This window comes from Sus scrofa, chromosome 7, assembly GCF_000003025.6.
Source record: "Sus scrofa isolate TJ Tabasco breed Duroc chromosome 7, Sscrofa11.1, whole genome shotgun sequence".
In the NCBI taxonomy this organism is placed as follows: domain Eukaryota; kingdom Metazoa; phylum Chordata; class Mammalia; order Artiodactyla; family Suidae; genus Sus; species Sus scrofa.
The window spans coordinates 34,094,665-34,111,400 of record NC_010449.5 but is presented as its reverse complement, the minus strand read 5'-3'; the positions used below and the strand labels follow the sequence as shown (position 1 = coordinate 34,111,400).

Here is a 16,736-nt window from a genome sequence, read left to right as displayed (position 1 = left end):
ATCCTGAGGGAGGAGACCGGAGGGGTAAGCAGGGGTCGAGTCATGGAGGGCAGTGTATGCTCCGTAGACGTGTATTCCAGCCCAGTGACCATAATCCAAGCGTTATGACTTTATTAATAATAGGATCACTAATAACTACCCTTTATTAAGCACTTACTGTATGCCGGGAACTGTATCAAGTGCTTTATAGTTATTATCCCATTTAATCCTCTGGGATGTTCACAGGTAAAAATATGGAGAAGCTGGAGTTCCCGTCATGGTGTCCAATCCGACTAGGACCCATGAGGTTGTGGGTTCGATCCTGGCCTCCCTCAGTGGGTTAAGGATCCGGTGTTGCCGTGAGCTGTGGTGTAGGTCGCAGACACGGTTCGGATCTCGTGTTGCTGTGTCTCTGGTGCAGGCTGGCAGCTACAGCTCCGATTCGACCCCTAGCCTGGGAACCTCCATATGCTGAGGGAGCGGCCCTAGAAAAGGCAAAAAGACAAAAAAAAAAAAAAAAAAAAAATGGAGATGCAGAGAATTAACTTGTTCAAGGTCATGCCTAATGAGTGCAGACAGTAGATTCCGAAGTGAAGAGATCTGACTCTAGAGCCATTTTATTTTATTTTATTTTGCTTTGTAGGGCCATACCCACGGCATACGGAGGTTCCCAGGCTAGGAATCTAATTGGAGCTACAGCTGCTGGCCTGCGCCACAGCCACAGCAATGCAGGATCCGAGCTGCATCTGCAACTTACACCACAGCTCACGGCAACGCCAGATCCTTAAGCCACTGAGCAAGGCCAGGGATCAAACCTGTGTCCTCATGGATGCTAGTTGGGTTCATTTCTGCTGAGCCACAATGGGAACTCCCTCCAGAGCCAGTTAATTGAGAATTTTTTTAAAAGTGTTAAGCCAGAGGTAGCTCCCATCATGGTGCAGCGGAAACGAATCTTACTAGGAACCACAAGGTTGCAGGTTCAATCCCTGGCCTCATTCAGTGGGTTAAGAATCCGGTGTTGCCGTGAGCTGTGGTGTAGGTCACAGACACAACTCGGATCTGGCATTGCTGTGGCTGTGGTGTAGGCCGGTAGCAACAGCTCCGATTAGACCCCTAGCCTGGGAACCTCCATATGTCCCGGGTGCAGCCCTAGAAGGACAAAAGACAAAAGACGAAAGACAAAAAAAAAAAATAATAATAATAAGTTAAACAGGGAGTAGTGTAGTTATATATTTTAGATTGATTATAAGCTGAGTGGAGATGGAATTGAGGGAGATAGAATGGAAGGCAGGGAGATAGTTGGGAAGCTGATTGAAGCCTGGGCTAGAATAGAAGTTATTAGGTAGACGCAGGAGGGATGCATTTGAGGAATGTTTAGGAGGTAAAATTAGGAGATTTACCCAATTGATTAGATATGGTGGATCGGGGAGGAGAAGGAGTCAAGGAAGTCTTACAGGTTTTTAGCATGGACTGCTGTGTGCTGATATCACTTATTAAGGTAAAGGACCGGGGAGGAGGATATACATTAAGAGATTCGTTCGCTGTTGATTTGAGGTGTCAGTAGGGACATGTAGTGGAATCATATTGCTGGCGTATGAAACTGAGATTCAGAGGAGTGGCCTGGGCTAGAGGGAGATATTTGGAAGTTAATAGGTCATGGTTGAAAGCAGGTATATAGGTAAATAAATTCACCAGGAAGTCATAGACCTGGGATACACAGCTCTTACGGGCACAGTAGTGAAAGAAGAGACACTTGGAGGTAAAGGAGAATGGGAGAGGAGGCTGTCACAGAGACTAAGGGAGTCGAGTTTCAAGAAGGGGGTGTTCAAGAGCGTCACAGGCTGCGGAGAGTTCCAGGAAGGTCGGGATAGAACAGTGCATCTTGGGTATTCCAGTTAAGAGATTACTGATGACCTTGGTAAGAGTGGTTTTCGTGGAGCGGTGGGCTGATAGCAAGGCTTCCGTGGATCCCCGAGTGAATTAGAGGTTAGAAAGAGAAGGCCAGAGGTTTAGATAATCTTATGAAAAGTTTGAATAAAAACTGGAAAAGGGATTAGAAAGTATGTGTGAAGCACAAGGTTGAAAAACTGGCCCTAAACTGCATACTGTCAACCTTGGGTAAGGTGATGTGGGCTCAGTCCAACAAATCGAAAGGCTTTGAAAACCTTTGGGGAGGGGTAGACTCAACTCTTGGGAGTTGGAGTCTGCTGCTTGTTAGCCTCCCGGTGAGTCCTTTTGTTCCTGAATGAACTGTATGGTTTGCTCTAATTTGTTGTCAATTCAGTATACATGTCAGCAAGTCATCACTAACGTGCATCATCCTAAATGATATTTGGGTTGAAAAATAAAGTGATGGGGGAAATTGGTGGGGGCAATTGTTGGAGGAAAGGCTGACTAGGAAAATGATAGTTACGGAGTGACCGTTAAGTGTCAGACATGCACAGCGTCCTTCACGTGTTTTATGTTATTTCATTGCATCCTCATAACCATCCTCCTAGGGGTATGGTTATCCCCATTTTCTTTCTTTCCTTCCTTCTTTTTAGGAGGGCATATGGAAGTTCCCAGGCTACGGGCTGAATTGGAGCTGCAGCTGCCGGACTACACCACAGCCACAGCAACACCAGATCTGAGCTACATCTGCAGCCTGCACCAGAGCTTGTGGCAGCGCTGGATCCTCAACCCACTGAGTGGGGCCAGGGATGGAACCCACATCCTCGTGGATACTAGTCGGGTTCGTTACCACTGAGCCACAGCAGGAGCTCCAGTTTTCCCCGTTTCCTGAATGAGGAGATTGAGAATCCATAGTCTTTTCTCTCCTTATCATATTATCCTAGGTTCTGCCACTGATGGCTGTGAGCCTTGACAAGTTTTTCAGTTTCCTTATTTGTAAAAAACCATGGTTATGATGCTTAAGTCCTTTCCAGGTCTAGGGTTCCAGGAATCTGTAAATAGTTACTAGTAGTGTTGCTATTTGGGCACAAAAAAAAAAAGCTATTCAGGGAATTTCCCCCTCTTGGGGAATTAATAGCTTAATAGTAACACTGTCAGATTGTCCAGACTAAATAATTTATTTTCCCATCACACAGTGAGTACCCATTATGTATGTGGCCTTAGAAGGCTACTGTAAAATAAATCAAGTAAATAGGCTTGGTGACAGGTTCTCCATCAGTTGTTACTAGCCCTGGGCACATGGGCAAATAGCTACCTGCAAGACCGTGTGATGCTTTTCAAGTGTGGTATAGGTTAAGTGCTAAGTATTTTTATTAATTTAGGAAGTACTTTGGCATGTGGCCTTTAAAAATTACATTATTATGTTATCATAAATCTTGATTAAGGTAACAAAACATATTTACTATGGCCAGCTTCACAGCTGGGGTGCAATATTTTATAGTGTGTATAATGAGCTGCTAGATGATGGTGATTCTCTGTTCACATCTAAAAAATGAATTGGGAAATTAATTAGAAGCTTTAAAAGTCTCTTTAATTGTGAAAATTAATTTCAAGGAGCACTACCATGTACACACTGAGTATTTAAATAATTGAGGAGGAGGAGGGAAAAAGGTAATTATCAGTCTTTCAAACCTTAAGTCCATTTGGGAAAAAGATTGGAACAAAAATGTAGTGCTAATGTGATTTTCAAAGACAACCTTTACAGCATGATGCATAAAGAAACAAAATTAGCAAGTAATAATCTTTCTTTTTTAAATGATTTTATTTTTCCCATCACAGCTGGTTTACAGTGTTCTTTCAGTTTTCTACTGTACAGCAAGGTGACCTAGTCACACATAATAAGCTTTTAAGATTAAATATTCTCTGAGTTTGGAGCCAGTGTGTTCTAGGTACGCTGATCCTGGCCAGCAGAGGTTATGGCTATGGACTTTGCCTTCCAAGTGTTTTCTGAAAATTTATAGGGGCAATGTTGCTTTCTAATTTGGTTGAGATGCAAATTATTTTATTAAAATTATTTTTTAAAGAAAGGAGTTCCTGTTGCGGCTCAGTGGGTTAAGAACCTGACATTATGTCTGTGAGGATGCAGGTTAGATCCCTAGCCTCTCAGGAAGTTAAGGGTCTTTGGCTTGGAAAATTCCACATGCCTCTGGCATGGCATCCCCCGCCCTCCCCCCCCCCCAAAAAAAGAGGCCTGGGAAGCCATTGGAAGTATTTAAGTGGGGGTGAGGGTCAGGGAGGGAGGGGTTCAGGGAGAGTTCATAATCAGATTTACACTTTGACATTCAGTCTGGCTGCTGGTAGAGGACAGTTTGGAGTGAAAACGGGGAAGGAAATGGGTGAGAATGGTCCAAGTGAGAGACAAGGGTGGTAACATAGAAGCTTGATTTGAGAGCTTGTTTAGGAAATAACATGAAAAGACTTGCAGGTGAATTAGGTATGGAAGGTAAGGTTGAAGCAGGGCATTCTGATTTCCATAATTGGGCTCCCTGAGCTGGGGAACATTGTAGGAGGGCAGGGTTTAGTGGCAGAGAGGGTGTAGAGAGTGTGAAGTGAGTTTGGAAGTACCTTTGTACTTGAGAGGAACCAAATAGAGACACAAAGTAGGCAGTGGGATATGGGGGTCTGGAATTCAGAACAGAGATCTGTTCATATCTGTATGGCCCTTTTTGGTTAATTTTGACTTGAATATGCTAGAAACTGTATTAGATTCTGGGAGGGTAAAGATGGTAAGACATTGATTATTTGTTGAGTGATTTCATGTTATTGCCCTATTGGAAGCTTACTTACCAACAAGACAAGTCAGTAACAGGGTCACAAGACATTGTTAATGGGGGCAGTGATGGCGGAAACAGAAGCTGATCCCAGGGTGTATGAGAGGGGCCCCTGACGTAGATGGGCAACATCAGGGAAGGCTCTTGCTGAAGGGTGTGAAGTCTGTTCCGAGCCTTGAAAGAGGAGGCAGATTTAACTAGACATGGGGAATATAAGAGGTTCCAGCAGTAAAAGCCTTGGTCATGTGAGAAAACAGTGGCATCTCAGAAGAACCAACGCATCTCTGGCTCTCCCTATCGGGGAAAGGGCATCCAGGCTAAGGTTCTTGGAACTGTTACAGGAGTGGCCGTATTTCCACATCCTCTGACATACATAATTGGATGGAGTGAGAGTGTCCTGCAAATACCCCCATGCTGCCACTGAGTAGTGAGGCTGTCCGTGTGGGTGTGTCTCCGGAAGAGAAATGGAGAGTTCTCTCTGGACTGTCTGTACCCTCCCTCCATCCTTTTTTTTTTTTGGTCTTTTGTCCTTTTAGGGCCTCACCTGCGGCATATGGAGGTTCCCAGGCTAGGGGTCTAATGGACGCTGTAGCTGCCAGCCTACACCACAGCCACAGCAACGCTGGATCCTTAACCCACTGAGCGAGGCTAGGGATCGAACGTGAAACCTCACGGTTCCTAGTTGGATTAGCTTCCTCTGTGCCAAGATGGGAACTCCACTCCATCTTTTTTCTACCAACTCATGTCTTGTCCTTGTCTTCGTCAGGTACTCATAGTGAATAATGATAGTAGTATAGTAGTAGTAGCAGTGATGGTAGCGGTTAATATTTATTGGGCATTTATTATGTACCAGGCACCATAGTTTACTTTACCCCATTTGATTCTACCATCAGTCCTCTAAGGTAGCATTTTAGTATCACCACACTTTACAAAAGAGAAAAGGGTTAGGTAAGGTGTCTGTAGGATCAGGCCACTCAAGATGGCTGTTTTCTTGCTCTGTCTCCATCCCTTGCTCTAGGAGGGCCTGCTTCACTTCACCCTACTCACAAGGCTGACCTTACCACATACTGGCCCCAGACCCCAGTTAGTGATTGTTCTTAAAACAAAGGGGCTGTGAGGGACGTGCCCCTTCTTGGTTTCTCTGGTAACTAACGAGCCAATCTGAGGTAACTTCCCCTATAACTGGCAAGCTCCTCCTCCCCTCGGGAGGAAAACCTGCGGCCTTGTCTTGCCCGACACCCACCACGCCTGGTGGGGGTGTCTCTCCAGGGCCTTGCATCAGGCATGTAAGATCGCCGGTCCATAAGCCACTGATGTCTCTGTTGCTGACTCCACCTCTGTTCTTCTGTCTTAAAGCTGGGCAGGTGCAGGTCTTAAAGGCCTTCGGGATGCAGCGCAACAGTGTCAAGGGTTATGTAATTGTCTGTGGTGATACCAAGACTTAGTGTGACTTTGAACGCTCTTTGCTGCCTTTCCTAAGACAACCTATGAGCAGTGCTGTACAATAGAAATGTAATGTGAGCTACAAATGCAAGAAGCCATGTTTGCAATTCAGAATTTTTTATTAGCCGTGATAAAAGAAAAACAGGTAAGATTAACTGGAAATATTTTTATTAAGCCCAATATATCTAAAATATCATTTGGAGTTCCCTGGTGGCCTAGCAGTTAGGAATCCCACATTGTCACTGCTGTGTCTTGGGTGCTAAAGGTGGCACGGGTCTGTTCCCCGGCCAGGGATATTCCGCATGCCATGGGTGTGGCCAAAAAGAAAAAAATTACTGTTTCCACATCTCAATGTGAAAAAATAAATGAGATATTTAGCAAGCCTTTGAAATACAAGGTTTTTTTACAGCACATGTCAATTTGGAGTAGTCATGTTTTAAGAGCTCAGTGGCCACATGTGATGCTTGGCTACCATTGTGGCCAGTGCAGCTCCAAAGGGGCAGGAGAGTGACTGAAGATTCTGACTGTTCTGCTTAGTGAGCCAGAGAGAGAAAAAAACCTGCTGAAAATCTGCAGATGAGGGAAATTGAAGAAGGCAGAGTGGGAATTCCTGGGTCTGATCCAGTGAGCAGGGGCGAGTGGAGAAGAATTTTCTCTTTGGCCCTGAAGCTGAGGGAGGTGTTTTTTTCTTCCCACACTGAGACTCAGCATTTTGCCTTAATATTACCGATCATGGTTAGTTTCCATAGTGGGCCAGTCTTGAAGCGCTTCCAGGAATAAATAGGCATTTGTGGCTGGCCACCAGATACTGCAATGGTGTTTCTGTGGAAAAGACTGAAGAATGCTAAGGCTTATAAATTACTCGGTGTTGGAATGTCATCTTTTGTTAATTATGGAGGAGGTAAGATTGGAGAGAAAACTGTAGTGATCTAGTGATGGTTTGCTGTGAGATCAGTCACAGCTGTTAACAGCCCAAGGAAAGGATAATTAGCTTTTTAAGTTTCTGTGGGTGGGTAATGCTCATCACCTGCTACTTTCTTCACCCCGTAGTTAAACTCACAGTAAGCCTTCACCCAAATGTTTGTTGAGTTGCTTATTAGCTGAGAAAGCTACCTAGAACTGAGCTGTTTGAATCATTTCTTTCATGAACTTCTATTCTTTTTTTTAGGGCTGCAGGTGCAGCACATGGAAGTTCCCAGGCTAGGGGTTGAATTGGAGGTGTAGCTGCTGGCCTACACCACAGCCACATTTAACACAGGATCTGAGCCGCATATGCGACTCACACCACAGCTCAGGGCAGTGCCAGGTTTTTAACATACTGAGCAGGGTCAGCGATTGAACCTGCATCGTCATGGACACTAATCAGATTCGTTTCCACTGAGCCACAACAGGAACTCCTGAACTTCTATTCTTAAATGCTTTCTTCCCCTGGGTCCTTCCCCTTAGAAAAAGCAGCACAGGCTATCCTAACAAGTTAAAAACATAGGAGTGTAGAGATAATGAACAGCCATATCCTTCCTCTGTTCTGAAAATTAGATCTTTGCATTGTCGAAAAGCACATCAACAGGATGTGCGAATGGAGAAAAAGGATAGCAAGGTATCAAAGATTTTTACCAGAATGTTGACTCTTAGGATTGTACTGTTGTTAACATATGTTTACATTCCTGAAGTATCTGTAGAATTTACAGTTGGAAAAAATAGTAAATCACTAGAGACTTAGCAAGAGTACACCAAGAAAAGTGCTGCATAGTAAAGTGGTTTTATAAGTTGAAAAATATTTGAAGCATATGAGAAACATCATAGAAAGTATGATATAGAAGTATAACCTTGACTACTAAAGTGGAAATTAGGAAACCAAATACGTGTTGAATATTGGGAGGAGGGAGAACTTCCTAATGAAAATATCTGGTTGTAAATAGTTTAGAGACTTTTAAGATGAGCACATTTTATTTATTTATTTTTTTGTGGGGGTGGGGGTGTGCCTGTGGCATGTGGAAGTTCCCAGGCCAGGAAGTTCCCGGGCCAGGGATTGAACCCAGGCAACAGCAGTGGTAAGGACTGATCCTTAACCCACTGGACCACCAGGGAACTCCTGAGCACATGTGTTTTTATAATCAGTTGCTGAGAGTGACATGGAGTCCCACCTTTGTGTCCCCAGCCTATCCTTGGATCATTTTATTTCAATGTAATATTTATTTATTGAATGCTATCCTTTTGGGACACAAGAGAGATCTTGTTGCTCCTCTCCAGGAATTTGTGTTTTGGCTCATTTTTAGATAACTATTAAAAATCTTTTATGTACTAAAAATCTATTCCCATCAATATTTGCTCATTTCTCAGATTTCTTTTCAGGAAAGTATAGCAAGTCCAAGATCATCTATATCAGTGTTTTCATCCTTTTATTTGGGGAAAAAAAAAAAAGAGGCTTCTTTTGATAAATATTTCATTAAATATTTCATCACCTTTTAAACTTCTCAAAATTTTTTGAAATATCATTTATATAAAAGATAAATCCTTGTTTTAAAGCAGAAACTTCAGAAGTACCTTGAGTTTAAACATAAACCTTCCCATTCACTCCTTTATGTCGTCCGCTCACTTCCACCTCCTCCTTGGGGTTACTGCTGTTAACAGTTAGTGTGTGGCCTTGCAGTCTTCTTTTCTAGGTATCTATTTACTTAATTCAGTAGATGTTTAAGTAACGTAAGTATATACACACATTTACATATATTTATATTTACATAATTGAACTGAGGCCTGCTCTCTTCACTTACTGTGTTTTGGAGCTCAGGTCAGAACATTCAGATCTATTCCATTCCTATTAATGCCTGGGTTACATGGATACATTGTAATTTATTTGCCACTTACATATTGATGGTTTTTTTTTTTTTTTTTTTTAGGGCCCTACCCACAGTATATGAAAGTTCCAAGGCTATGGGTGGAATTGGAGCCACAGCTCCTGGCCTACGCCACAGCCACAGCAACGCTGGATCCGAGCCATGTCTGTAACCTACACCACAGCTCAGAGCCATGCTGGATCTTTAACCCACTGAGCCAGGCCAGGGGATGAACCCGAAACCTCATGGTTACTAGTCAGATTCATTTCCACAGCACCACAACAGGAGCTCCTATTGATGGATATTTAGTTGCCCCCCCACCCCCGCCAACTTTTTATTGTTACAGGCAATACTGAATCAATAGTTCTAGAAGCACAATAGCTGGGTTATAGGAAATGTGTATTTAAAAATTTGACAGATTATGGAGTTACATTGTGGGAACAAACCCGCTAGCATCCATGAGGATGTGGGTTTGATTCCTGGCCTTGATCAGTGGGTTAAGGATCTGGCATTGTCATGAGGTGTGGTATAGGTCGTAGACACGACTTGGATCTGGTGTGGTGGTGGCTGTGGTGTAGGCTGGCAGCTGCAGCTCTGATTTGACCCCTAGCCTGGGAACTTCCATATGCCGTGTTTGGCCCTAATAAGACAAAAAATTTCCTACATAGATGATTTAGTTGTAGAGCTTTAGAACTTGAAGGACCACAGGATGGTGGCCCCCTTCTCCCCTTTTCTTTTTTTTTTTTTTTTTTAAATAATGAATTTTATTGCATTCATAGCCTTCCACCCCTTTTCTAAGGTAGAAAGTGAATCTTAGGGACTTGGAAATGATTTGCCCGGATCTTTCCAACAGAACTATGTGTACTTCCCAGTCTCTGATCTGTTCCCTTGGAGGCGTCTTAGACACATTTTGTAGTGCAAGTTTCTACCATACTGTTTATCTGTTTCTGTCTCTGTTTTTACTCAAAGCAAACTTCCTTTCTAGTTTCGCATTTTCTGATAGTGCCCTGATAGAGACTCCTGCCTTTGCCATCTTGTCTGCATGGAACATCTTTCATTTAATAGTCTTAAAAAGTTCTCTTCTTCCATTATTTAAAACCCTCCTTATCCACAGAGTGTGTGGGTTACTTTAGATTTACCCATAGGTACAGCTCAGCACAGGAAGTATTGTATGAATCTTCCCTATCAGCAGCTCACCCCCTGCTGTTGGCCAAGTAAAACATAAGCTGCTGCGTCTGTAAACTTAGAGAAGGAAATAGACTGCAGGTATTTATCTATTTCATCAATTCTGCTACATTTGATCATTTTATGTTTGTCAATAATGTGATGGCATTTAAACAAAATGAATTTTAACAGGAAATAGTTTATTAGTCACAATTTGTTTTTTCTTTTAGAATTAATGTTAAGAAGGTAGTCTGGGAGTTCCCATCCTGGTGCAGTGGTTAACGAATCCGACTAGGAACCATGAGGTTGCGGGTTCGATCCCTTGCTCAGTGGATTAATGATCCGGTGATGCCGTGAGCTGTGGTGTAGGTTGCAGATGCGGCTCGGATCCTGCGTTGCTGTGGCTGTGGTGTAGACTGGTGGCTATGACTCTGATTCGACCCCTAGCCTGGGAACCTCTATATGCCGCTGGAGCGGCCCAAGAAATGGCAAAAAGACAATAAATAAATAAATAAATAAATAAATAAATTACACTTAAAAAAAAAAAAAAAAAAAGAAGGTAGTCTGCCTGCAAAGTATAAATAGAATCTCCTCCTCTTGTGTCAATATATTTATTCTTAAGGCGTCTGGACTCTAGGCTTGTTTCTCTTATAAAGGCAGGGTCGTGGTATCTTTTCTCGATGGGCTATGAGAATTTGTCAGTGACATCTCAAGGTGGTGTTGTAGCTGAGCTGGTCACATATCACGATTGTGACTTCAGATGAAGAATCAGCTGATGAAACCCTAAGGAACAGAGATCAGCCTTGATGCATATTTTGATCGTGATAAAAGAGATAGAATTCAGTATTAGATGTGAATTAAATTTGGTTCATGGACGTTGTTCAGCACTTGAGGAGAGCAGTCTAATCATAAGCTCATCAATTATTCAGTAGCATCTCGGGGGTGTTAGTGCACAGAATACAGAAAACCCATCCACTACCCTTTAGAGTTTTTGTTCTAAAACAGAAGGAAAAAAAATACATTATTCTCTTTTTAAATGGATTTTATTCTCCCACAGTGTAAGTGAAGTTTATATGTGCACCAAAAGAATGTACATATAGGCAGGCCACATATTTTCTCATTAATGGGAGTTCATGGAGGACTTGAGGGTAAGATTAGTTTGGAATCTGAAAAGATGGCAGTTTTACAGGACAAGTCAATTTTCCCAATCTTAAGAGACATGAACTTAAATTTTTTGCCTAAGTTTTTTGTTCCTGAGATAAAAGTTATTTGCTTGATATGTGCTGTTCATCCCCTTATTACTAAGTACATAGGAAAGAGTTGGATTTAGTTCATAGGTTCTCAATTTGGACAGTAATTGCAAGACTATCTGAGGATAATCATCTCTGAGTCTTACTCTGCTTTTTTTTTTTGTCTTTTTGTCTTTCTAGGGCCGCTCCCTCAGCATATGGAGGTTCCCAGGCTAGGGGTCTAATCAGAGCTACAGCTGCCGGCCTACGCCAGAGCCGCAGGATCCGCGCCCATCTGCGACCTACACCACAGCTCAAGGCAACACTGGATCCTTAACCCGTTGATCAAGGCCGGGGATCCAACCTGCAACCTCATGGTTCCTTGTCGAATTCGTTAACCACTGAGCCACAACAGGAACTCTTGCCTTTTTTTTTTTTTTTTAAACTGCAGTAGAGAGTGGTATGTCAAAGGAATGAAGTTAGTGCTCATAAAACCAAAGCGAGGAGTTCCCGTCGTGGCGCAGTGGTTAACGAATCCGACTAGGAACCATGAGGTTGCGGGTTCGGTCCATGGCCTTGCTCAGTGGGTTAAGGATCCGGCGTTGCCGTGAGCTGTGGTGTAGGTTGCAGACGCAGCTCGGATCCTGTGTTGCTGTGGCTCTGGCGTAGGCCGGTGGCTATGGCTCCGATTCGACCCCTAGCCTGGGAAACCTCCGCATGCCGCAGGGGCGGCCCAAGAAATAGCAAAAAGACAAAAAAAAAAAAAAAAAACCAAAGCGAAAGGATTATGTAAGGGGAAAAAAAAGAATGAAAAGACGACTAGTATAATTTGTGAACAAACATTTCCTTTAGATTGTGTTGTAGAATGGCAGTGAATAAATGTATAAATCAAGATTTGGGGTGACTAATTTCTTAGAGTTAACCTTTTTTTAAATTTCACAATTTCACAGAAAATAGCCAAGATAGTCGGGTTTAACAAACTGCATCAAAGTATGCACAGTAGAACATTTTTATAACATCTACCAATGAAAAGCCAATTTCCTTCACACAGACAATAATGCAAATGTTCACAGTAGCTTTGCTACAAAGAAATTAAATTGTTGCAATTGATGATTCCACTGCTTTAATGGGAGTTCATGCTATAATAACCTTTATTAATTAGGAAAATATCATATAATTTAAATCTGAGCAAGAATATTACAGGCCATAAGTTGCCACTGAAGAAATTAAAAAGAAATGGCTATCCTGTATTTTCAAATATTATTACAACTAATAACCTCTGCACTCATCATGACTTTTTCATTGTGTTTTGGCTCTTGGTGCCTATATTTTTCTGCTTCCAGCATACAGTTCATATAGTTTTTAAAATTTTTAAAAAGTTTTTATTACTCAATGAATTTATTACATTTATAGTTGTACAATGATCATCACAATCAAATTTTATAGCATTTCCATCCCAAACCCCAGGCACATCCCCCCACCCCCCAAATTGTTTCCTTTGGAAACCATAAGTTTTTCAAAGACTGTGAGTCAGTATCTGTTCTGCAAAGAAGTTCATTGTGTCCTTTTTTCAGATTCCACATGTCAGTGAAGCATTTGATGTTGGTGTCTCATTGTCTGACTGACTTCACTTAGCATGATAATTTCTAGGTCCATTCATGTTGCTAAAAATGCTGGTATTTTGGTCTTTTTGATGGCTGAGTAATATTCCATTGTGTATATGTACCACATCTTCTTGATCCATTCCTCTGTCAATGGACATTTAGGTTGTTTACATGTCTTGGCTATTGAAAAGAGTGCTGCAATGAACATCAGAGAACATGTGTCTTTGTGAGTCATGGTTTTCTCTGGATAGAGGCCCAGGAGTGGGACGGCTGGATCAAATGGTAGTTCTATTTTTAGTTTTCTGAGGAATCTCCATACTGTTTTCCACAGTGGTTGCAGCAATTTACAATCCCACCAAAAGTGTAATAGGGTTCCTTTTTCTCCACACCCCCTCCAGCACTTAAACTGTTTGTAGACTTTTTGATGATAGCCATTCTGGCTATCATAGTGGTTTTGATTTGCATTTCTCTAATGACGAGTGATTGTGAACCTCTTTTCATGTGTTTTTTGGCCATGTGTGTGTCTTCTTTGGAGAATTGTCTGTTTAGATCTTCTGCCCATTTTTTGATGGGGTGGTTTGTTTTTTTGGTATTGGGTGGTAGGAGGTGTTTATAAATTTTGGAGATGAATTCCTTGTTAGGCAATCTCATATATATATATGAATGGCAAATGTTAAGCAATCTCATATATATGTATGGTTATCAGCCAAGTTGCCAAATATCTTTCATATATATCTTTCATCCATATCTTTCATATATCTTACAAAATCTGACTAGTAGCAGTAGAGTTGTCAAAATGGCCATTTTCTTCTTGTCTGCTTGTTTGGCAATGTTACATTATCTTCAATCAGTGGTTTCCTTGTAAGAACTTTTTTAAATTCACCTGTCATTTTGTGAGCAATGATTTAATTTAAACTTTATGAGCTTTGGTAAGTTCAAGTAAGCAGGCCCAGGTAAACCTGATATTTCCCTTGAGCAAAGGAGGACACTACCTTCAGCCCAGCCTCTTTGTGGAATTCCCACTCTTCTCTCAAGACACGTATTTACCCTTATGAGACAAGCGACTATTTTTGACGTGCAGATCATGAAGGGGAGGCAGTGTCCAGCCACCTATTAAATACAACTGAAGCTAATTTTTTTCCTCATTTTTCTAGGTTAAAATGCATATCAATAGAAATGTTAAGATTTTCTTTCCAAATTCCTGTGGTTTGTGTTTCATTCCTCTTAGGATGTAAGTATCCCATTTTAGAGAGCAAGTAGCTAATTATTTGAATATTAACTCTTATTCTGTTGCAAGAGTACAGCATAATTTTTTAGTTGTTTTGGTGTGATACTTATGGAAGGTAACTATATGAGTTTCTATAAATCATAAAATCATGACCTGCTGGTTCTAGAATTGACATTCTTTATCATCTAGTTCTACCTTCCTCAGTGGACAGTTCTTCAAAAGTAGCAACTTTATCTTTTATTAATCTTTGTGTTTCTTAGTCACCTAGAACTGGTCTGGTGTCATAGAGAAAGTTCAATAAATCTCCTATTGAATGAATTATATACAGATTCAGAAACTGGTTTGTCCTTTGGCAAAGAAATAGGGAATCAGTGTGGTAATTGGTAAAGGGAGTTACGCTCTCTGTAAAATAATCTTGTCAGATATTTTTATGATACAGTTCCTTAGCGTTCCAAGTGGAGACTATCTATAACATTATTTACAGACATAAAATCCTAGAATGACCAGAATTTGGAGCTGGGCTGGATGTTAGAAATCATTTAATCTTTTCCAGAGAAAGACAGTTCAGGAATCCTAAGACCAGAAAATGCCCGTGAACTCCAGTTTTGTTTTTCGTTGTAGCTACTTTACTGCCCAGTGATGCTGCTCTTCTGAGAGATTTAGAATTGGATTTGCAGAATATCAGAATCAAGGTTACACCTACCAGTGTGGTCAGTCTACACCTGTTTATTCTAACTTTTGAATGACAAGGATAGAGTATATATCAAAAGGAGTGAGGCGTCCTTCCCATGAGAAAGTGGAATGTGATTTTTTTGTGAGTGTTTAAGATGCAGACAGGACATCATTTATCTCCCCAAGCGATATTAATTTAAAGTTTAAGGAATACAACTTCAAATTACACACCACATGGGTACTAAGAGCAGAAAGAAATTGCCAAACCATATGCTGGTAAATGCCATCTCTTTCCTCAAGAGAAAGATCATTTATATTTTGCAATTAAAGAGCAGAAGGTCTTTCTCCCCATAAAGTTCGTTCAGTCAGGAAATAACGTGGAGTCGAGTGGGTTTCCCAGGGGAGATTTATGCAGTGTTCAAGGACTCGTTGGCATCTCCACCTGGTGGAACTTTGCCCTTTGTCTATTTCCTGATTAAACTCTGGAGAGTAAACTTTAATTCTAAAAAATATATTAAGCCCTTGTGAAAGAAAACTTTGTAAATAGTTCTTCTGGAAGTGAACTTTAGGAAATTTATATTTAGGTCAACTTGGTTTTTGCAAACTCTTTTAGAGGCAATTGTAGCACTCCAACATTGTGAACTACATATGGTGTTCTTTATTGATGGATGTTGTTTACTGTTTTGGTTAGAACAAATGGGTTTGGATTTCTTATTGCATAATAAACAGTCAGTAACCCTGAGAATTTTAGTACTGGGGTTTTAGTCATTTTTTTGATTCCTGGTGCATTTGACCAGGAGAGTTAACCAGTGTCTGTCTGTCTGTCTGTTTCTCTCACACGCACACACTACACGCACACACACAGTGTAGTTTCTATACCACCATCCTTGGTAAATAAATTTATATGAAGTCTCAGAACCCTCAAGAAATGTATGGAGTTCCCGTCGTGGCGGCGCAGTGGTTAACGAATCCGACTAGGAACCATGAGGTTCCGGGTTCGGTCCCTGCCCTTGCTCAGTGGGTTAATGATCCAGCATTGCCGTGAGCTGTGGTGTAGGTTGCAGACGCAGCTCGGATCCCGCGTTGCTGTGGCTCTGGCCTGGGCCGGTGGCTACGGCTCCGATTAGACCCCTAGCCTGGGAACCTCCATATGCTGTGGGAGCAGTCCAAGAAATGGCAAAAAGACAAAAAAAAAAAAAAAAAAAAGAAAAGAAATAATTGTATATTGTATCCTGAATTGTACCATCTCCTCTCCTAGAGTGAGTGCCTGCTCCCTCTGCCTTCCTGCACTTCTCTTTCCTCTTACCTTGAAGGAACAGCTAGAGGTAATCTATTCTCTCAATAGATTATTATCCTGTGAACATCAGGAAGTTTAGACTCTGTGATTGTCAACAGGAGCAAATCTCAGAGCACTAAGTTTAGAAAATGTCAAACTGAAAATCTCTTGAGGTGAAGATCTTTAGTTGGGGTGTATCAGATAGAGTATCCTACAAGGCCATGCTACCCAGATATCTGATATTCATTACTTTTTGCCTGTCTTAGTGCAATGAACTCTTTGTCCTTGCTTTCAAGTTGTTAATTCATTTTTACCTGTGGAGATAGTATCTGTAGTCCCTCTGCTTACCAGTCTGTCCTAGTTACTAAGTCAGGTAACACTAGATGTGGTGAATTGAAACACTTGCTGTCTCATACACAAATAATTTATTTTGTAATTTTAGAGACCAAAGTTTTTAAAATATTTGTATGTAGTTTTATTAGAAATAAAAATGCTTGGGAGTTCCCATTGTGGCCCAGCCGTAACAAACCCATAACAAAGCCAACTTTAACCATGAGAATGTGGGTTTGATCCCTGGCCTTGCTTA

General features: G+C 41.5%; 1 protein-coding gene across 5 annotated transcripts in view; it reads left to right on the top strand.

Moving 5' to 3' along the window:
• The window catches only part of BTBD9 (BTB domain containing 9), a 399,597-nt gene that overhangs the window by 11,273 nt on the left and 371,588 nt on the right, over nucleotides 1-16,736 (top strand). Inside the window, exon 1 of one of the 5 annotated variants that reach the window (XM_021098099.1) lies at nucleotides 5,333-6,288. In XM_021098099.1, the coding sequence (XP_020953758.1) occupies nucleotides 6,229-6,288 (60 nt within the window). In that variant the 5' untranslated portion in view covers nucleotides 5,333-6,228. 5 annotated transcript variants of the gene reach the window in all.